General features: G+C 48.4%; 1 protein-coding gene and 1 long non-coding RNA gene across 2 annotated transcripts in view; both read right to left on the bottom strand.

Annotated features, from left to right (window-relative positions):
- Nucleotides 1-521: 521 nt before the first annotated feature.
- Nucleotides 522-8,752, bottom strand: OSR1 (odd-skipped related transcription factor 1). The gene is made up of 3 exons (XM_087775626.1): nt 8,423-8,752; nt 2,304-2,996; nt 522-1,740 (listed from the first exon to the last, which is right to left on the bottom strand). The coding sequence occupies exons 2-3, from the start codon at nt 2,948-2,950 to the stop codon at nt 1,605-1,607; spliced, it is 783 nt and encodes a 260-aa protein (XP_087631752.1). The 5' UTR covers nt 2,951-2,996; nt 8,423-8,752; the 3' UTR covers nt 522-1,604.
- A 1,021-nt stretch (nt 8,753-9,773) lies between these two features.
- Nucleotides 9,774-17,822, bottom strand: part of LOC148053477 (uncharacterized) — a 55,858-nt gene continuing 47,809 nt past the window's right edge. Inside the window, exon 3 of the long non-coding RNA XR_015708820.1 lies at nt 9,774-10,668. This is a non-coding gene — a long non-coding RNA (uncharacterized LOC148053477). The remainder of the gene's footprint in view (nt 10,669-17,822) is intronic.

Consider the following 17,822-nt stretch of genomic DNA (forward strand, 5'->3'; position numbering starts at 1 on the left):
TGTGGCTGAAAAATGCCCGCTGCTGACAAGCGAAGGGAAGGGTGCGCGAAGGCGGCTCTCCCCGCAGCGCCTGCAGGCTGGGAAAGCAGCAAGTTTGCCCATTATTCATCTGATTTGTTTTATAACACTTCTGACACCTAATCTTATCAGCTAATACCCAAGATTTAGTTACCTAAGATGATTTTTTTTTTCCACACTAGCAGCAAAATTATTTCACTCCCTGCAGATCTGTTTACTTTTGTCAGCCTTAAAAGAAAAAAAAAAACAGAAAAAAAAAGAAAAGGAAAAAAAAAAACAGAGAAAATGAGGAGGGGGGAAGCTTACGCGTAAAGGAAAGATCCAGACTTTCCAAGGCTGGTAGAAACAAGCAGTGAGGAAATACCAAGTTAACGAAAAAAAAAAAAAAAAGGGGGGGGGAGAAAAAAAAAAAAGAAAGATTCTGAATATTGACAGAGAGCGTTTGCTAGGGAAGAGACCAGAAACCAAATGAATACATATGTAGTCCATGCACACTTGCCTGTAAAATAACGATTTATTTTAATACTTAAAAAACACACACAATCCAGTGATAAATGTCAATTACCAATAATCAGCATAAAGTGCCAAACAGCCATACAACTTTTTTTTTTTTTTAATAAACAAAACTTATTGGAATGTCTCTTAATTTGAATACACTGTTCAGAAAGCCAGCATTTAAAAAAATACGCTCTCAGGTTGAGATTTGTTCTCTCTCATCAGGACACACGAAGACTTTAAAGTACCACTAAAACCACGTTGTGCATATCGTCAGTTTGACGTATTGCCATCTTTCTTTCCTCTGTTTTTTTTTTTTAAATAAGTCCACAAGTTACAAACCTCCTCACACGCACTAGACCATAAGGCAAAAAAAAAAGGTCTCCATGTCCCATGAACACTGATTTGTCCCAAACACCGGGGACCCACAGGTCTAAGATCTGGATGTGTTTTCTAGCGCATGATAGGACTCCTCACTTGAGAGATTTAGGTCATTTCCAAACATTAATTTTCTTCTCCTTTTAAGAAAACAAACTAGCAAGTGAGATTTGCAAGTTGCCCTTCTCCTTGTCCTAATGGTGCTGTGATGAGAAACCACCGTTTCAGTTCTTAATCGTCTTCCGAAATTCTCTGTATTTCCTGAAGTGTAAAAATAAGAAGCTTTATACAGTCAAAAAAAAGTATAAAATAAGAGGTTGTTTTTTTTTTTAAAAAAGTAATACTTTTGGAAGCTACGATTTGGGGTTTTTTTTTGTTGGGACTGAGGGGGAGGGCTTGTGGGTTTTTGTTTGGTTTTAAAGAGATTCCTGTCCAACACGTGAGCACCACCTTTTGGCATAAAGTTTATCAAAGCCACACAAGTCAGCTAGCACTCTCTGCATTATTCATGTATATTTTAAATGCAAAATAATCTTTTCACCCACGACTTAGGAAGTTAGCTGCTTGGGTGGGGGGGGAGCAGGTTTTGCTCTTTTTAAAATACAAACAAAAACAAAACACAAAGTTCAGTGCTCCCATCCTGAAAGTTTTGTTTCTGCTCTGGTTTTGATGTGAAGTCTGAAGGGGAGGAAAAGTTCATAGAAGTTGGAGATTCAGCACTTAAGTTTGGCAGGTTTCAGTTCCTTTACTTGCGTGTGCAGTGTCTTGTGGACAGCTAGCGTTCTGGACTGGCAAAATCCTTTCCCGCATTCTTGACACTTAAAAGGCTTTTCTTTAGAATGGATATATCTATGGAGAGAAAAACAATCGAGATGTCAGAAAGAATTGGCCTGAACTCAGCAGTGATCTACCTGATGGCGAACACACTGAAGCTTTTTACACCTACTGCTGAGACCGAGAGTGCTGGCGTGCGGCACACGCGCCATCATCCGTATGTGTGTGTGCAAGAAGAGAGGGGGGTGTTGGAGGCTTACAAGGGTGCCCTTCTTAGGGATAAAGAGCTCTGTCTAGCTTCAAGGTCACCAGGCTGTCTGTCTTCATGACACTTCTGAATGATCACAAAGGCAGAAGACACAAGACAATGCAAATGGAGGGTGAAAACGTCTGTGGAAGCTAAGAAGGAAGCTGTGCAAGTCATTTTTGCGGGGTGAGCGAGTATAACAATGCGCCTGTCTTCTGAAGTGAGTTGTCTGGGCTTCTCCACCAGCAGCGAGCAAAGGAAAACCTAGAGGGAACACTGCTGGCTGGCCAGGGACATGACTTTTCTTACAAGCACCTTCATGAGTGTAGGTGGGTAACTGGGAGAGTATGGATACACGAGGAAAAAAGGACAGGAGAAGAAGAATCGTTACCTGTGATCCCTCAGGTGATCCTGTCTTCTGAAGGCCTTGTGGCAAATGTCACACGTGTAGGGCCGTTCGTCGGTGTGGGTTCTTTCATGGATCAAAAGGTTGTAGGACTTGGTGAAGTGCCTGCCACAGAATTTACACACGAACTCCTTCTTGGTTTTGGACGGTAACCTTCCCCGTGTGGGTTTCTTCTCTGGAGAGAGTTTAGTCACCTCAAGCAAAGACCCCAGCCCTGGGGGGGAGCCCTGACTGTCTGCCTGTCCCAGTTTAGAGTGGTCCTCTTGTGTGGCAGCCACGGCTAAGTTGGCAAAGTCGAAGCGGGGTTTGGCTTTGAGGGTCACATTGGTGGCCTCTTGCTTGGGCTGGATGACATGTGGGAAGAGTGGGAAGGTCGGCAGCTGGAACCGTGCATCCACCAGGCTCGACACGCTGGGCACCTTGGAGAAGGAGGAGCGGGGCAGATGCATAGCCGGGTACCCCAAAGTCCACTGGTGCAGATGTACAGCGTGCAGGGCGCTGAAGCCATAGAGGTTGGAGAGGTGGTCAGAGGGCATGGCGGGCAGCCCGTTGAACGCTTGCAGGAAGGAGTAGTTGGTGAGCTGGAGGGAAGGATGGATAGGCACTGGGGCCGGCAGGGTCTTACTTCCCATGGTGGCCGCACAGGAGGAGGATCTTGGGAACAGGGGAGGAAAAGATCTGGAAAATAAAGATGAAGAGGGAAAGAGGGAAAGGTGGATTTATAAGAAGATAAAAGCAGAGGCAATTTCTCCCTTCACCCCTCATTAACACCCTTCTCCAAAGCCACTGGAGGAGCCTGACTTGGACTTGGAGAGGCCTGACCAGCTCTGGGCTGCAAGTGTATCCCCACAGGTCTCCAGAATCTCCCTCTCCCTCTCCCTTGCACACCAAAGTTGTACCCCATCCACAGTCATTTACCCCCCAACAGCATCCCTGTGCCAGGTAGACCTCCAATGACCCTCTGCACAGGGACAGCAAAGAGGTGCCATTTTGGGCCACAAAGCTGAGGTTTCTCCCATGTAATTTAAAATCACTTCCTGGGCATCCTCAGCCTTTAGAAAGTGGTGGGATACTGCCCACTATGTCTGTCCACAAAACCTGCCATTAGCCCTGACCCTTGAGGTGACGTGAGGAGGGGTGCAGGGAGGTCACTGCCCCTGGGTCGCTCACCTCCCGGAGGTCTGGCCTCAGCCAAGCCTCTGCCTCTGGCTGGTGGAGGCAGTTAAGTGCTCAGAATGGCATGTCCTCCCTCATTGAAAAAAAAAGAAAATCCCTGAACTTTTAGGGGGGAAAAACCCAGCCAACAGCCCTCCCTCTTATGTACTGCAAAGAGAAATGGGAAAATGCTGAGTCCAGGTGACAAATCTGAAGTGCCATTTGTTCTTCCCAGGGGGAAGCACCTGGCTTCAAGCCCACGTCCTAATCTAGGCAATCGCTTAATTAGAACCCTTCAAAAGGCAAAAAGGTGAGGGCTGGAGGGACCCTTCCCGTGGGGACATCCAGCCCACCAGCTGCAGGGCCACAGCCCTTCTCTGGGCTGGGTGCCACCACTTTGCTCTGTGTTTCAGGGTCCCGCCAAGCCCTCAGCATCTCCTCTGGGCCAGATCCCTACCTATTCCACCCCACAAGGCAGAGGTAAAATGCTACCAGGTAGCAGCATTGAGGTGCATCTGGCCCTGCCTGCAAATTCAGCCCCGGCTGCTGTCAACCATTTGTCAGGAGATTCCTCCTGAGGGTTGGTGGTGGGAATGCAGTTTCCCCTCTTTGTCGGGATGAGAGAGTACCCACAGCTTTTGGAGGCATCGCATCCCTGCAGCCAGAGGAGCCTCATCCTTACTCCACAGCCCAGAGCTTGCACTTGCTTTCCCCCAAGCGATCTCTAGGATTTGCCCTCAGTGGGGCTGCTTTCCTGCAGGGTCCCTGTAGAGTCCCTGCAGGGTGCCCATGAGATCCCACAGGATCCACACAGGGTGCCCATAAGATCCCCTATCAGGTTCCTGCTGAGTCATCGTAGGATCCCCACAAGATCCCCGCATGTTCCCGCCAGGATCCTCTCAGCACTCAGCCTGGAGGGTCAGCTTATCCCCACGTGAAGAGTGAAGCCCCTTTGGAAAAAAGGAGACAGTGAAGTGCTGCAGAGCAGTAATTGTCCCTCTGGGCTGGAGGGTGGAAAATGGTGGCAGAAGAGGTCTAAAGACCAGGGAAACAAATCTGATTTATATGTGGGCTGTTGCCTGGACCAAGGAGCTGCGGCTGGGAGGGTGTGAGAGGGAGAAGCTTACTCTGAGCAGCTCTATACGCCAGGTCCACCTTTCACACTGCTTTACATAAATCAGCAGCAGGAAGAGAGACTCAAACCTTAGAGGAATTCCATCGCAATGACCCAGAATAAGAGATTGTGACATTTTGCCTTTTTTAACTGGATACATTTTGGATAGTGGCTGATTGAAAAATGCACACATCACATTGTCCTCCTTCTCCTCTTCTTCCCCCCCCCCCCTTTTTTTTTTTAACTATTTAGGGCCGATGAACCAACCAGACTGTTTTGTTGTTCAACTGGGGAAACGCTTTTTATTTTGTTAGTGCTGCCCATACGCTAGGCGTGTCCACTTCGCAGCACAAATGCCTCAACCGATGACCCCGAGAACAAAGTGCGCGGAAAACACTCCCGTCCAGGTACCTGAAACGTCTCTTTCTGTCTGTCACAACGGCTCGGTGTCTGTTTTCCTGACTAGGTAGCCCTAGATCTCTCAAGCATGAAACATGCTATTGCAAACGGAGTTAATTTCTGAGCTTATCCCTTTTTCTTTCTTCATATCCTTAGAAAACATTTAATATGGAATATATAAGCAAAAATCTGCTATGTCAATTTGGGTAAATTCTTGCTCGATAACATTTTAAAAATTCTCTTTTGATTTCCCAAACAAAGAAGGGGGCAGAAAGCAAGAAATACAGTCGGGTCGTAGTAGCATCCATTGCGCCCGTGGTTTTTTGCTAGAGCACTTCTATTATTTAAAAAAAAAAAAAAAAAAAAAAAGAAATAAAACAAGGGAAAAAGAAAAGGAGAAAAAAAAAAAGGAAGAAGAAAAGGGGAGGTGGGAGTAGAGTGTTCACGTTACTACAAGTTTCTTGGCACTTTTCCAGAAATGTAAGCTACACTTTTGCTCTGTGCGACCGGGATAGTCAAAAATATAGATGAAGAGCAGAGTATTTCATAAAGAAGTCCCCTCTCTCTGGGACATCAAAGCGACCGTGTTTCACAGCGCACTAACTCTCCGCTCTCCCGCTTGCCCGCAGAGAGATCAATGTTTCTTTGATTTCGGTGTCACCTCCACCTTTAATTCTGTTTCATGTAAACAGATCGTTATCGGGGCTTCTTTTTTTATTTTATTTTATTTATTTTTTTTTTTACAGAAGAAGACCCCGCGAGTTCTCTGCTTGAATTCCCCCATCACAATAAAGCTGTGCAGGGTTTTCTTTTTTAACACAAACTAGCTCGGTGAGTAATTAAGAACAAACCACTTGTGTTCTGACTGAAACAAAACCCACTCATGCCAAGATAAATTTACCCTGCAAAATAGGATCATAAACTTGAAAGACTACATCTGTCTCCAGCTTTCTTACCCTTTGTCCTGTTTGAAGATAGGGTAATGCTATTGTCCAGTTGCCATTGTTTTAAGACCATTGTAATCTTAACCTTCCAGATTAAATTCTACCTCCCCTATAAGCCAAAAAAAGAAAAAGAAAAATACACCGGCTTTTTGCTGGCAGCATAGCAAGGGGTGAAATTAAACGGATTTTTAAGTAATCCTGTGGCTAGTCGATTTTTTTCCTTTCTACCTTGAATTATCAATTTCCGATGTGTCCTTTGAAAGGGATATTTGTTACATCAAATACCTGACTCATAAATAATGAGGTTTGCTAATTAGTTCCACATGGAAGAATGGAGGAGGTAAATTACCCTGAGAACGTTGCTTATTTTTACAAACATGATAAAGTAGCGGGCATAAAACTCTGCATTCTTACGATAGCCTCAAACTAGAGCAATCAGGTTCATCTGTCAAAAAAAAGTCCTCCTGTTTTGCCTGAATCCTTTAAAGTCTGGTAGCCCTCTCCTTTCGGCTGCATCGCATCGGTGTGCAGCATTTTGCCACCAGGTCGGCTAATTATTTTGTCCCCTTTGAGGGGACGAGATTTTCCCTTCCTATCAGTTTAAGCGAGGAAACAGAGCTTACAATTTATCTGTGTTTGGGAAACTAACTGGAAAGGGAATAAAATTGCCCTTTCGCTCCGCATTATTCGAGCGTGGTGCTCTTGAGGAATAAAGTGCATTGTTCAGCACAGATTTATTCAAAGTATTAATGAAGTGTGCAGAATCTATTAAAGCAGGTTTATTCGGGGCTAATTGAGCGTGAAAGAGTTAATTGCTAACATTAATGAGGACTGGAAGGACTCAGTCAGCATGTGCCTTGGATATCTCCTCTCAATCCTTATAAAATCATCATTCACATTTTATCAGAAATCAGCGTTGACAAGTTTCTCCAGACCACCATTGCGAATGCGGGTGAATGCGGCAGATTTGTGTCTCGCAATAAGAATAATAATAACCGGTCTCCGACTGCACCAGCGATCGCTAGGCTGCCCGGGGCAGCCTTTATCCAAAACAACAAACAGCAACAACAAAATCCGCGGGCCCGGGTCCTGGTGGGGCAGGGGCAGGGGCAGGGGCAGGGAGGGCGGCGGGCGGGAGCGCAGCCCCGCGGCGGGCCCGCAGGGCGGGAGGCGGGCGCGGCTGGGAGCCGGCGGGGCGGCCGCAGGGGCCAGGCTCCTGAGTCCTCTCCCTGCAGAAGGTTGGTTTGGGGGTTTTGGGGAGGGTGTGTGTGTGTGTGTGTGTGTGTGTGTGTTTCATCCCCTCGGGTGTAGAAAGGCCCCCCAGCACAAGATTCATTCTCGCTTTCTCCCTAGAGAAACGCCCGGTGCCTCCCCTGCGCACGAATAAACCGTCCTTCCTCTCTCCCGGCGGCGGGGAGGGTTTCTTCCCTCTGTGCTCCTCGCTTCCCGCGGCCACAGCACGGGTGGGGGGAGGCAAAACCTTTGCGGTGACACCCCCGCGGGGCAGGCAGGGCAGCGAGGCGCATCCCCGGGCCTGGCCGGCCGAGGCGGCCCCGGCCCCGGCCACCCCCAGCCGGGCTCCCGCCGCGGCGCTGCGCAGCGCGGTGCCACCGCTGCAGCGTCCCCGGCTCAGCGCTGGGTTAGGGGCTGGCCCTTTTTCCCAGTTGGCTTCGAACTTACTAAACTGGACCTACTGTGCACCTGTCCGGGACACGGCTCCCACTCCCCTGCCCTGCTCGCGTTTTATCGGACAATTCCCGCAGCGCTACGGGAATCTCCAAAATCCTCGATTTTTATAGTTTCCCTCCCAAAAGCCAACCATAACAACTACACTCTAATCCTCGGCTTTGCGCTGACACTTTATAGGCTCGGCCTCGAGAGAAGCTCAGTCTCTCCCTACGATGAACTTGTTTTGATCCATTCAGACAAATATAAACATCAGATTCATTTCTGTGGTGGCCTTGGGAGAAAACAGAGAAGGCTTCTCGGACCCTAAAACACTAAAACGGGAGTAGGAAAGAAAGAAAAAAAGGAACAAAGCAAGCAAGCAAGAAAGAAGAGAAAATGAAAGAAAAGGAAAGAAAAAGAAAGAACATAGAAGAAAGAAGCTGAACGTTCAAGTCCATAAAGGACATTCAGGCTTCTGGTTTGCAGCTCGTATGTGTCATTTTTAGCTCGGGTTAAAAACACAGCTTCTCCGCAAGGGGGGATAAACAACTTTGAAAGGGGAAGACAAATCTTTAAATAGCATCAAAATATCCGAGCCCCATGCGCAGGCTTCCCCCAGCCCTCCGCCCGCCCCAGGGAGAACAGTCCTCCTCACGTGAACCACGATTTCCCCACTTCTTCTGCAACCATCCAGGGGATGGTGGGAGGAGATGGAGGGAAAGAAAGAAAAGAGGGAGAGAAAGGAGGTGTTTGGATCGATATCCCCAAACCCCGAGGCTTGGCAAAACAAAAACCAAACAAAACGAGCTGTTCTTTTTATTTACCTAATCCCGATCTGTGCTCCACCGCTGGCAGCAGTTAAAAGATCCTGGGCTAAATTGGAGCTGGTAAAATAAAATAATAGAAAAAAAATAATAGGAAAAAAAAAAAAAAAAAAGAGGTTGGGCTAGGTCAGTGTCTCTGCTGGCCCTGGGGGGCACAGCTCTCTCCCCACCCCACCCCGCTGCTCCTCCAGCGGGTACAGGCAGATCCGAGCGAGCAGCGGGGCCAGGTGTCCAGGTGCTGCGGCTGATGGGGACGGAGACGCTCTGCCTCCTCCTGCTCCCGGCGCCGGCTGCGTGTGCCGGAGTGCAAACGCGCCCGGGAGCAGCCGAGCTCAGACTGAACCGATCCCTTCCCTCCAGCCTCCTCCTTATTTCAACCCCCCCCCCCCTCCCAGCTCCCCCCCTCAACCTCCCACCAGACTCCGGGCATGCGCACGCAGGGAGAAAGTTTCTGGCTGGGAAGAACCAACTTTTCAACCCGCTTCTCCTGGAGGCGCAGCAGCCCGGGACTCGCAGCCCGCAAACGTGTGATCTCGCCCCCCCGCCCGGCTCCCGCAGCCTCCCCCGGGGCATCTCCCCGGGGCCTGCTACGGGCGGCCCCCCGCGGCGGAGCAGCCTCCCGGGGGGCGCCGTAGGGGGAGTCCCCTTGCAGCTCCGCGGTGGCGGAGCGCCGTCCCCCCGGTGGGGCTACGCGGCCGCGCTGCCTGCGCCGGTGCGGCGCGCCGCTCCGCACCCCTCCGCTCCCGGCCGGCCGCGCTGCGCCCCCTCCCCGCCGAGCCGCGGGACGGGACTCACCGGGACCTGCCCAGGGAGGGAGGGGGAGAAAGGCAGAAAAAAAAGAAAAGAAAAAAAAAAAAAGTGGGGGGAAGATGGAGGGAGGGATCTGCTCCCTCCGGGAGGATTTTGGGATCGCAAGTTGTTCTCCCTCTCTGAAAAGATCCTCCGAGAGGATCCCAGGAGCCGCTTACCTGTGAGGGGTCCACCCCCGGGTTGGAGCCGCTTCCTCCCCCCGCCCCAGCATCCCTGCCGCTCCCCACTGTCCTCCCCGGCCCCCGGTGCCTTCCTCCTCTCCCTCCTCCCGCGGCCCGGGACGGTCTCTCCCCGCACCCCGGGCGGCGATCCGCGGCTTGCGAAGTCCCGTGGATCCCCCGCGGATCGGGAGCCGCAGAGACCTGCTTAGGTCCGGGGAAAGTCAAAATACCCGGGCGAAGCAGGCAAAGCAAAATAACCCTCGAAAGAAAAAGGTTAAACGTGCTTTCTAATTAATCCTGAGGCCATAATCTCCTCGCTTATTTGTTTTTCTATTCATCCATCCATTCACACTCCTTTAGATCCGTGAAGGGGAAAAATTTGCTTGGGTGTATTACATCGTCCCGAGGAACCAGAGTAATATAATACGCCAGGGAAGACAGATCCGTCAGGATAACACGGTACCGTGCTCAGGGACACGCATGTGCTTTTTTATTGTTCATGTCACTGCCGTTGTTACACTGATTTTTGCCCATCTCTGAAGGAAAAACAAACAAACAAACAAACAAATAAATAAAACATCAACAAAACGGCAACAAGAAAAGCCTGCGTTATCATCCTGCAGAATAAGCGTTCATGAACACGACAGCAGCGCGGCGAAGGAAGCCCTCGCCCTGCCATTTCATCCCCCGAACATCCCTGTTCTGGGGAGAGCCGGGGGTCCAGCACCGCTCACTGCTCTGGGCAGGCGAAGAGATTTTCGTTCTCTCCTTTTGGAAACGAGTGGCATTTTTATGAGGCAGAGGCGAAGAAAAGACGTTCCCCCATCCCTGCTTCTTCAGTTCTCTGTCGTTTCGTGCTGTTATTTTCTTTTTCTCTCTTTCTTTCTTATTGCTTTCCCCCCTCCCCCCAAAAAAATCCCAAACCCAAACCCCAGCACTTTTGTTCCTGTTCTGGGGGTCGAACTGTCGGGGGTGTGATCCTGTGCTCGATGCTGTTAAGTTGATGCCTTCGAATAAGTTTGCATTTTCAAAAATAGTTTTCAAGTCCTGTTGTCAGAACACGAATGTAGGATCCCCAAGTGTCCCTAAACCAAGAAACAGACTGGAGATGTGCTCTTCTAACTGGAGATTTCTCTTTTCCCAGAGGAAGGATCTTGGCATAGCTGGGGGTGGCTGCGTGCATTAATAAAACAAAAATCGCAATTGTCTTTAGAGAAGCAGCAGATTAGTTGAGATGGTAAACACAACAACGGCAATGATACCTGCACGTGCTGCCTTTAAGGAAACAAAAAAAAAATATTGCATTTCCAGTTACAGAAACCATCATTCCGGAATAAATACTTAAACATCGAAATAAAAGGCAGTAAGAGATCTCAGTGTCTAGGGGGAGGGAGACACAGAAAATTATTCCCACGCGAAAATAGTTTATGATCAAAGCGGGTCGTTGGGATATTTTTCCGTCTTAGAGTATTACTGGAAGCTGTAGCTGAAAGCTGCCTGAATAACGTATAGTCTGATATTTACGCATTTGTTATAAAATAAAAATATTTGGACTTGTCAACCCACTGGCGATTGAACTGAAGTTTCAGGTTAACTGTCTTGTTAAGTGCATTTGGTTTAAATATCTGGTGTTTAAGTTATGAAGGGTATGCTGTTCCAAAACCTTTATTCTCGGATGGATTTTTATGATGTCCCTTGCTAATTTGCATTATGTCAACTGGTAACGGTGGGGAATCTAATACCGGGAACGGGATACAAACCCACTATTAGCACTGACACGCAGGGAATACGCTGCGCTTTTCCACAGCGAAGATCTGCTGCCGATTAGGAATGTTACAACTTCAAGAGACTCGTAAAAAGTGAAGGCATCTGCTCCCAAAGCCAGCCACGTTCGTAGGATTTAGACGTGACAGCGAAACCCAATTCGTTTCCAGCGATCTGGGGGTGACTACGGAGATGGGAGCCCCCATCTCTCTTTCCCACCTGTATCCCCTTCCCAAAACCATCCCCGTCCCCATCCTGCCCCACCTGTCTGCAAGCTGGAGGCCCCCTCGGGCTGTGCCCCCCCTTTTTTTCGGGTAGCAGCCTCCCGGCCAGCACCGGCCGGCCACTGCACCGCGGCTGCCTCCCCGCTCCGCTGCGCCGGGGCCGGCACCGAGCGCTGCCGCCCGGCCACGCCGTCGCCGTCCCGCTGCCGGGGGGCGGCTCCGTACCCCACCTGCGGAGCAGACCTGGGGGCACCCGCAGCGCATCCGAGGGCATTTTCCCCTTCCCTCCCGTAGGGAGCCCGCTGCGCTTGTCACCTCGTCTCCAACGAGTTTTGGGTTCAAGGGCTAATCCTGCGCAGCGCAGGTATTGGGGATCGCTCCTCCTCTGGTTTAAGCTCGTGTGAGTGCCGGGCATCCCTGGATGCACCTACACGTCTGCTGGGAGAGGGCTGCACAGCCTGACTGATGTTCCTCTTCCCTCCCTCAGCTGGGGCACCCGGCTTCACCTCCGGGACCCACTTAACCTTTGCAGGATAACGATTCCCGGCCCCATCCCGTAGCCGTGTGCAGGATAACACTCCCTTTTGCTCCCGTGGGACTTTCTCCCCACCAAGGAACGTCTCTTGTCCCTTGAAAAAATCTTTTATTGAGGAGAAACAACCATGCCACTTGCGAAGCATCAGCCGCAGGCGCCTCGCTGGGGTTGCGAGGAGAAGCGGGTCCGGCGGGGCAGGGTGGGGATGTTTGTTTGCTCGGCGGGTTTCAAGGGCTGCATCGCCGCCCGGAGTCCAGCAAACATCTCGCCCCCCGCAAAGCGGCAGTGGGTGGGGGATGGCCGGTCAAAGCTGCCTCCGCTCGGCAGCCCTGCAGTTCCCAAACCTCCCGGGGGAAGGGAGCGGGGAGCAGGGAGGAGCAGCCGGCTGTGCTCGGCGGCGTTCCCAAAGCCTCTCCGCGCCCGGAGCTTCGCTGGGAGGGATGGAGCCAGCCCCGGCGGCAGAGACGCAGGGGAGAGCAGGCACAAGTGCACTGCAGCGTCCCCCCCTTGCCCTCATGCCTCCCGGGGAAGGTGTCCCCCCGAGACAGCCCCCCTGGTTACCAGTGGCACCTGGGGGCTCTCTATGCTTTTTATTTTTTTAATTTTTTTTTTGCTTTGCTTCGCTTTGCCTAGCTTTCCCTCTTCCTGCGGTTTTGGTGTTGACCGCAGTGAAGGATTAGAGTGTGCGGGCACTGACGCCCCCCCCTTATCCCCCCCCGAGATCAGCCGGGCTCAGATGGAAGCGGAGGACCCAGAAAGGGCCCGGGAGGGAACCGAGCTCGTCGGGGCTGAGTCCGAAGCGCGCTGGAGCGCGGACGGGGAGCGGCGGGGCGCGGAGCGCCCGCACCCCTTCTCCGAGACTGGTCCCCCCCTCTCTCCCGGCTCCCAGTTCGCCCCTCAGGTCCCACGTAGCCTTATTATTTTAATAGCTGCTAATGAGAAGAGACGGAAGAATAGCGGCAAACAAGGCGGGTGGAAACTGCTCCCGCGGTGCGAGTAAATGCTCTTCTGATAGCAACTCCCGCCCCCATCCCCCAAACTCAAAATCGGCACAGAGGTGGATATAACGTTGTTCTGCCAACTTTTGCAATTTTTTTTTTTTTAAACTTCTACTTGTAGGTGCTCCCTGAGAAGAAAAGCCAAACTTTGGAGCATCTCCATTTTGTTAGCGAGGGGGAAATCGTTTCCTTGATTTTTAGCGCGGTGCTGAGATGTGACCCAGCGCCTTAATATATTGCTGCCCTTCGCCTGCGAGCTACCGCGGAGGGGGAGCGGTGGGCCGGCGCGGAGGCACGGCCGCCCTCCGCCTGTCCCAGGAGCCGCGGCGCGGCCCCGTCCCCTGCCACACCGTGGGCCGGTCACCCCGCAGAGGCAGACCCCTGCCAGCAGCTTTTGCGGACTGGAAAAGAAAATCCAGAGCACGGAATAAAGCGATAGGGGATTTGTCGTCTTCAAGAATCACAATGGATTTTGCAAGCAACTAATTAAGTGCAAGATCTGCCCCCCCCCCCCTCCCCGCCACACACACACCCCTTGTTTGCAAAGTGGTGTGAAGTCGGTTGTGTAAATGGTTCCACTTTAACTTCCAGCCCCTTTAGATCACTAATAATGCCGTGGTGGTGCTGCTCATGCTGCTGCGGTGAGAGTCAGCATTTCCATTATAATTTCCTATTTTCAGGAGTTTTTACAGTGGTCGTAAAAATTCAATCCAGGCTCAAACTTGGCATCCCAGGGCTCCTCCCAGGAGTCATTTCTTTTTGTTGTATTTGAAAGAGGAAACCATTTATCTGTTTTTACATTACAAGAGAGCAACAAAAGGAAGCGAAAGCGGGGTTTGGAGAGCATTTTTGTATTTTATATTGCTTGCTCTTCCTCAGCTTTACAGTATCTGTCATAGATGTTAAAGGAGTACAGTGCACAATAATTAATAACACATGAAAAACCATCAGGTTATAGAGAAGCCAGAGTCCACAATCAGAACTCGTCATATAAAATACCCTTTATCATTCTAAAACACTTTGCTTTTCTAAACTGATAATTTGCTAGCAATACATCCAAAATGTAATTTGATGCTGGGGGTCACTGATTTAAAATGAACTGATCATTTTGGAAACCTGAGAAAGTTTATGCATGTGCTCATATTTAAGAAGAATTTCCTAAAAGTACAGATGTTTTCACTGCAGATTTGAGGGGTCTATCCTCCAGCCTGCTTTGTGCAAGTATATGTGTAACAGTCAAATAATCTCTGGATTTAGGTGTCCCTAAGTATTCATTTGTATGATGGATTGTAATGGCTATATGGTTCCCTTGAAACCATTACATTCTATCAGTTCAAAACCAGCTTCTTAAAAAAGTTCATTTAATACAAGGGTGGCTGGAATGATTTGTGTACATTGCATTCACTCACATACAATTCCCGTATCTGCTGGAAATTGAGCAAGGATTTAATGACCCCACAGGAACCGAAGGTTTTGGTGACATGAACTCAGAATGGGCCTGAGAGACAGAGACCAGTGTGAATTGGGACACTCAAGTGGAATGCCAGCAAAGCCTGGACATCACATCACTTTGCTGTGGATTATGCCTATGCCACATGTTTTACAGAGAAATCCTTTCTCTACTGCTATAAAATACACATTTCTACTAGCCTGGAAACTTAGTAGGGGTATCCTCCAACTAATCCAGCTCAGGTTTGGCTAGGAAAGAGGATCACAAAGAATGATATCTCACAGAGCTGAAACAACTATTTCTAGGTGGTAAAAAAAGGTATGTATGGAATTAGAGGTACGTACGTATACAAAATGTATGGAATTAGAGGTACATATGTGTGTATATATATATGTACATGTAGAAAAGGAAAGTACCTTTGTATGTACATGTAGACATAGAGAGGGATTAAGACAGTATATGCACGATAGAATTAGGGATACAAATATATTGATTCAAGGAATGTCAGCCACCTTTATCTTCTGAAATTTTTGGAATAGCATGTATTTGATAAGGCTTATATTTACCATAGCTAATGCTTAAAGTAGGACACTGTAACTTTTAGGGAATGAAGGCAACGTTTACTTGCCATGGTCTGTCAAACACAGGACTGGAATCAGGGTTCCACAAGATTTATCTTCCTTTGAGGGATTTCAGCACAGTGACATTGAGCTAGTAACCTCCAGTGGATCCAGCACCTCCCAAAAGCAGAGGAAACTCATTCTCTGACCTCACTTATACCTGTAACTCAGTCCAGATGTGTTACTCTTCCAATTAAACTGTTGCACCTAATTTAGGAGTACTGGCTCCCAGATTCTTCAGAGTGTGGAGGTAAATCCAACCCATGTTGAGATCTGATTCACATTTCAGAGTAACTTCTTTTTTTGATTCACCATATGCTAGCACATACACAGAGCCGATGGTCCCTGTTTTAGGCATTTCAGTTCATTGCCTGAAGGTAAGTGGGATGGGTATAAGTCTTTCCTATTTCTGCATTTTTATCAGGCTTTAGCTTCAGTAGTTGATAAAGCACATACCTGCAGTAGTTGATAGATCATATACCTACATGACAAGAATCTTCTTACAACTGAAAAATGAAACCTTTTCTGTGCAAGGACTGGTTGGAAAAGCTTTTCCTAGCACTTATCAAAGTAACACTTCATGGCAGCAATTCAGCTTTGGGCTTAGCAGGACTGGAGATAGCAATACAAACAGGACTCCAAGTATTATATCCTAATCATTTGGGATCGTGTTCTGGCTTTGTTCACTGCATAGATCCTGGGATAAGTAATGAAACAAGGCTCTAAGTTCAGTCAGTTGCCAGTACTCGTATCTCCTCACCCTGACAGATGGGGCACCGGAGCCCAAAGGCACATTCAATCCACGCGCAGTAGCATGAGGGGAGATAAGACCAGCGTTTGTGCCACAGACCTCCAACCCCCTTCCCAGCGCTGTGAGCACTGAGGCATTTCATCTCCATGTCTTTGATGCACCAACTGCCATTTGTGTTCAGAACAGAAAGCAGAATGAAGAGGCGCTGAAGATTGTGAAGATCCTGTGCAAACCCACTCTGCAGCCTTGGCCAGGCTCCTGGGGCAGCTCCGCTGGGTCAGATCTGTTGACTCACAGTCTACAGCTCAGAAATGTGGGTGGTATTTTAAATATCCTGTGCCTGGGCCTTGGAAAGCCTTCAAGGGAGGTCAAAGCTGGTCTAGTTGTCGATGGGGGTCAAGTTTAAAAACAGGTTTGGGACTTTCACTATTTCAGTGAATATTTGGGACTGCCACTGTTTCAGCTCCTGTGCAGTGGCAGTGGAATCTACTACAGGACTAAAGGTGCCTGCACTGGGGTCACCTTCCCTGCTGCACACAAATGTGTTGTCAATAGCTGGTGACCCCAGCACTGCTTCCCATTCAGTTGGCTGCAGCTCTGCAGCTAATTGACCAGCACTGCTGGCAGACGCAAGGGCCAACCCTCCGCAGGGGACAAGGACATTTTTAATTTAGTGACATCAGTTCCCAGTCCTCTAAATCATATCTACGCCCCCTCTCTTCTATAATATGATTGCCAGAGGCTAGTTGATCTCTGACCATACACACTGCTGACATGATCGTGTGACTTTGAAGCAGTTGTGGGGTTCCAGTTTTCTTCCACAGAAATCTATATGAGTTTTTATGATTGACTTCAGCGACAGTAATATCTAACAACTGCAGTACTGCGTCACTGCGGATTCAATTTCTTGGCTTGTACTCAGTGGAAAGGTGTTATTTTAACACAAAGTATTATTGTTACCAATACAGAACTAGTGTCTGGCTAAAGTACGTAGAAATACTGATCTGGAAAGAATTTTATTATTTGGAACAACTCTAAAATGGGGTTTATTGAGGATAATATATAAGAAATCAGAATTTTAGTTGTATAATCACTCACGATGTCTTTCCTGTTTTTAGCAGCTTCTAAATATATACCAGCACTATAGAAAAAGTGACATTTCTTTTGTTTTTCTTTTTTTTTTTTTTTTTAGCATTATCTTTCGAAAAGGATATCAATTCCCACTGAAACTACACGGAAATAAAGCCAAGGGATCAGCTAAAACTCACAAAAGCAAAGGAAGTTAAGAGTCAAGTCGGAAAGAGAATTTTCTATCATACACAGCTATGCTGAAGTGTTAGAGATAAAGGTCATCTAACCGGGGGGCTTTGTGCCGTCAGGTGATCCTAAATACCAAATATGCTGTAATACCTCGGCCCAAGGGGAAGGTTAAGTACTGACAGAGTTTCAACCCTAACCAAGAACTTCCTGCTATTTGTGGTTTGGGGTCAGACCCTTAAGGTTATTTTGAGATAGGCTTTTGTATGTAAAACTGTAGGAATAATACAGTCAGAGCATTATTGAACAGACGGGACCATAAAAATCTTTTCTTCGAAGTGCAATCCTGAAGAAAACTCGCCACCTGCTGGCCAAAGCCCTCCTTGTGCTGCGCTTTTCTAACCAGCTTTTGCTAAAGTCATTATTTATCAGTTTAGAGCAGCTGAAACCGTCCAGAGTTCTCGCTCTCTCCAGTTAAAGCATTGATTTGGGGAGCTTCTGCCTTAAAGGAAAAAATAATTTTCATCTGAAAATTTCTGTGTGACACTGGTTTGCACTGGCGTTTGAAAATAATATTAATCAAGTATTTCAACATGAATAATAGTCTCCCAAGGCTTAAACATTTTTGTATGGGTGAGTTTTGTTAAACGTTATTTTAAAATGTATATATACTCTTTATTTCCCTTATGATTGTATCAGGAACCTTTGTGGGTTTTTTTGTGATATTTGTGTTACCACAGAGTCTTTTATTTGCTGTTACTACTTTTATTTACCGTTACTAAATAGTAACCGGAGATTTTGACATCTCATTAGAAATAGTTCTCATTCCT

This window comes from Nipponia nippon, unplaced genomic scaffold, assembly GCF_047370975.1.
Source record: "Nipponia nippon isolate SJK-2023a ecotype South Korea unplaced genomic scaffold, ASM4737097v1 scaffold_4, whole genome shotgun sequence".
Taxonomy (NCBI): domain Eukaryota; kingdom Metazoa; phylum Chordata; class Aves; order Pelecaniformes; family Threskiornithidae; genus Nipponia; species Nipponia nippon.

Excerpts from the sequence above, each read along its gene's own strand:
- OSR1 (XM_087775626.1), bottom strand. The coding sequence starts at position 2,950 with ATGGGAAGTAAGACCCTGCCGGCCCCAGTGCCTATCCATCCTTCCCTC. Across the intron at positions 1,741-2,303 it reads GATCACCTGAGGGATCACAG|ATATATCCATTCTAAAGAAA; the intron begins GTAACGATTCTT and ends TTCTCTCCATAG.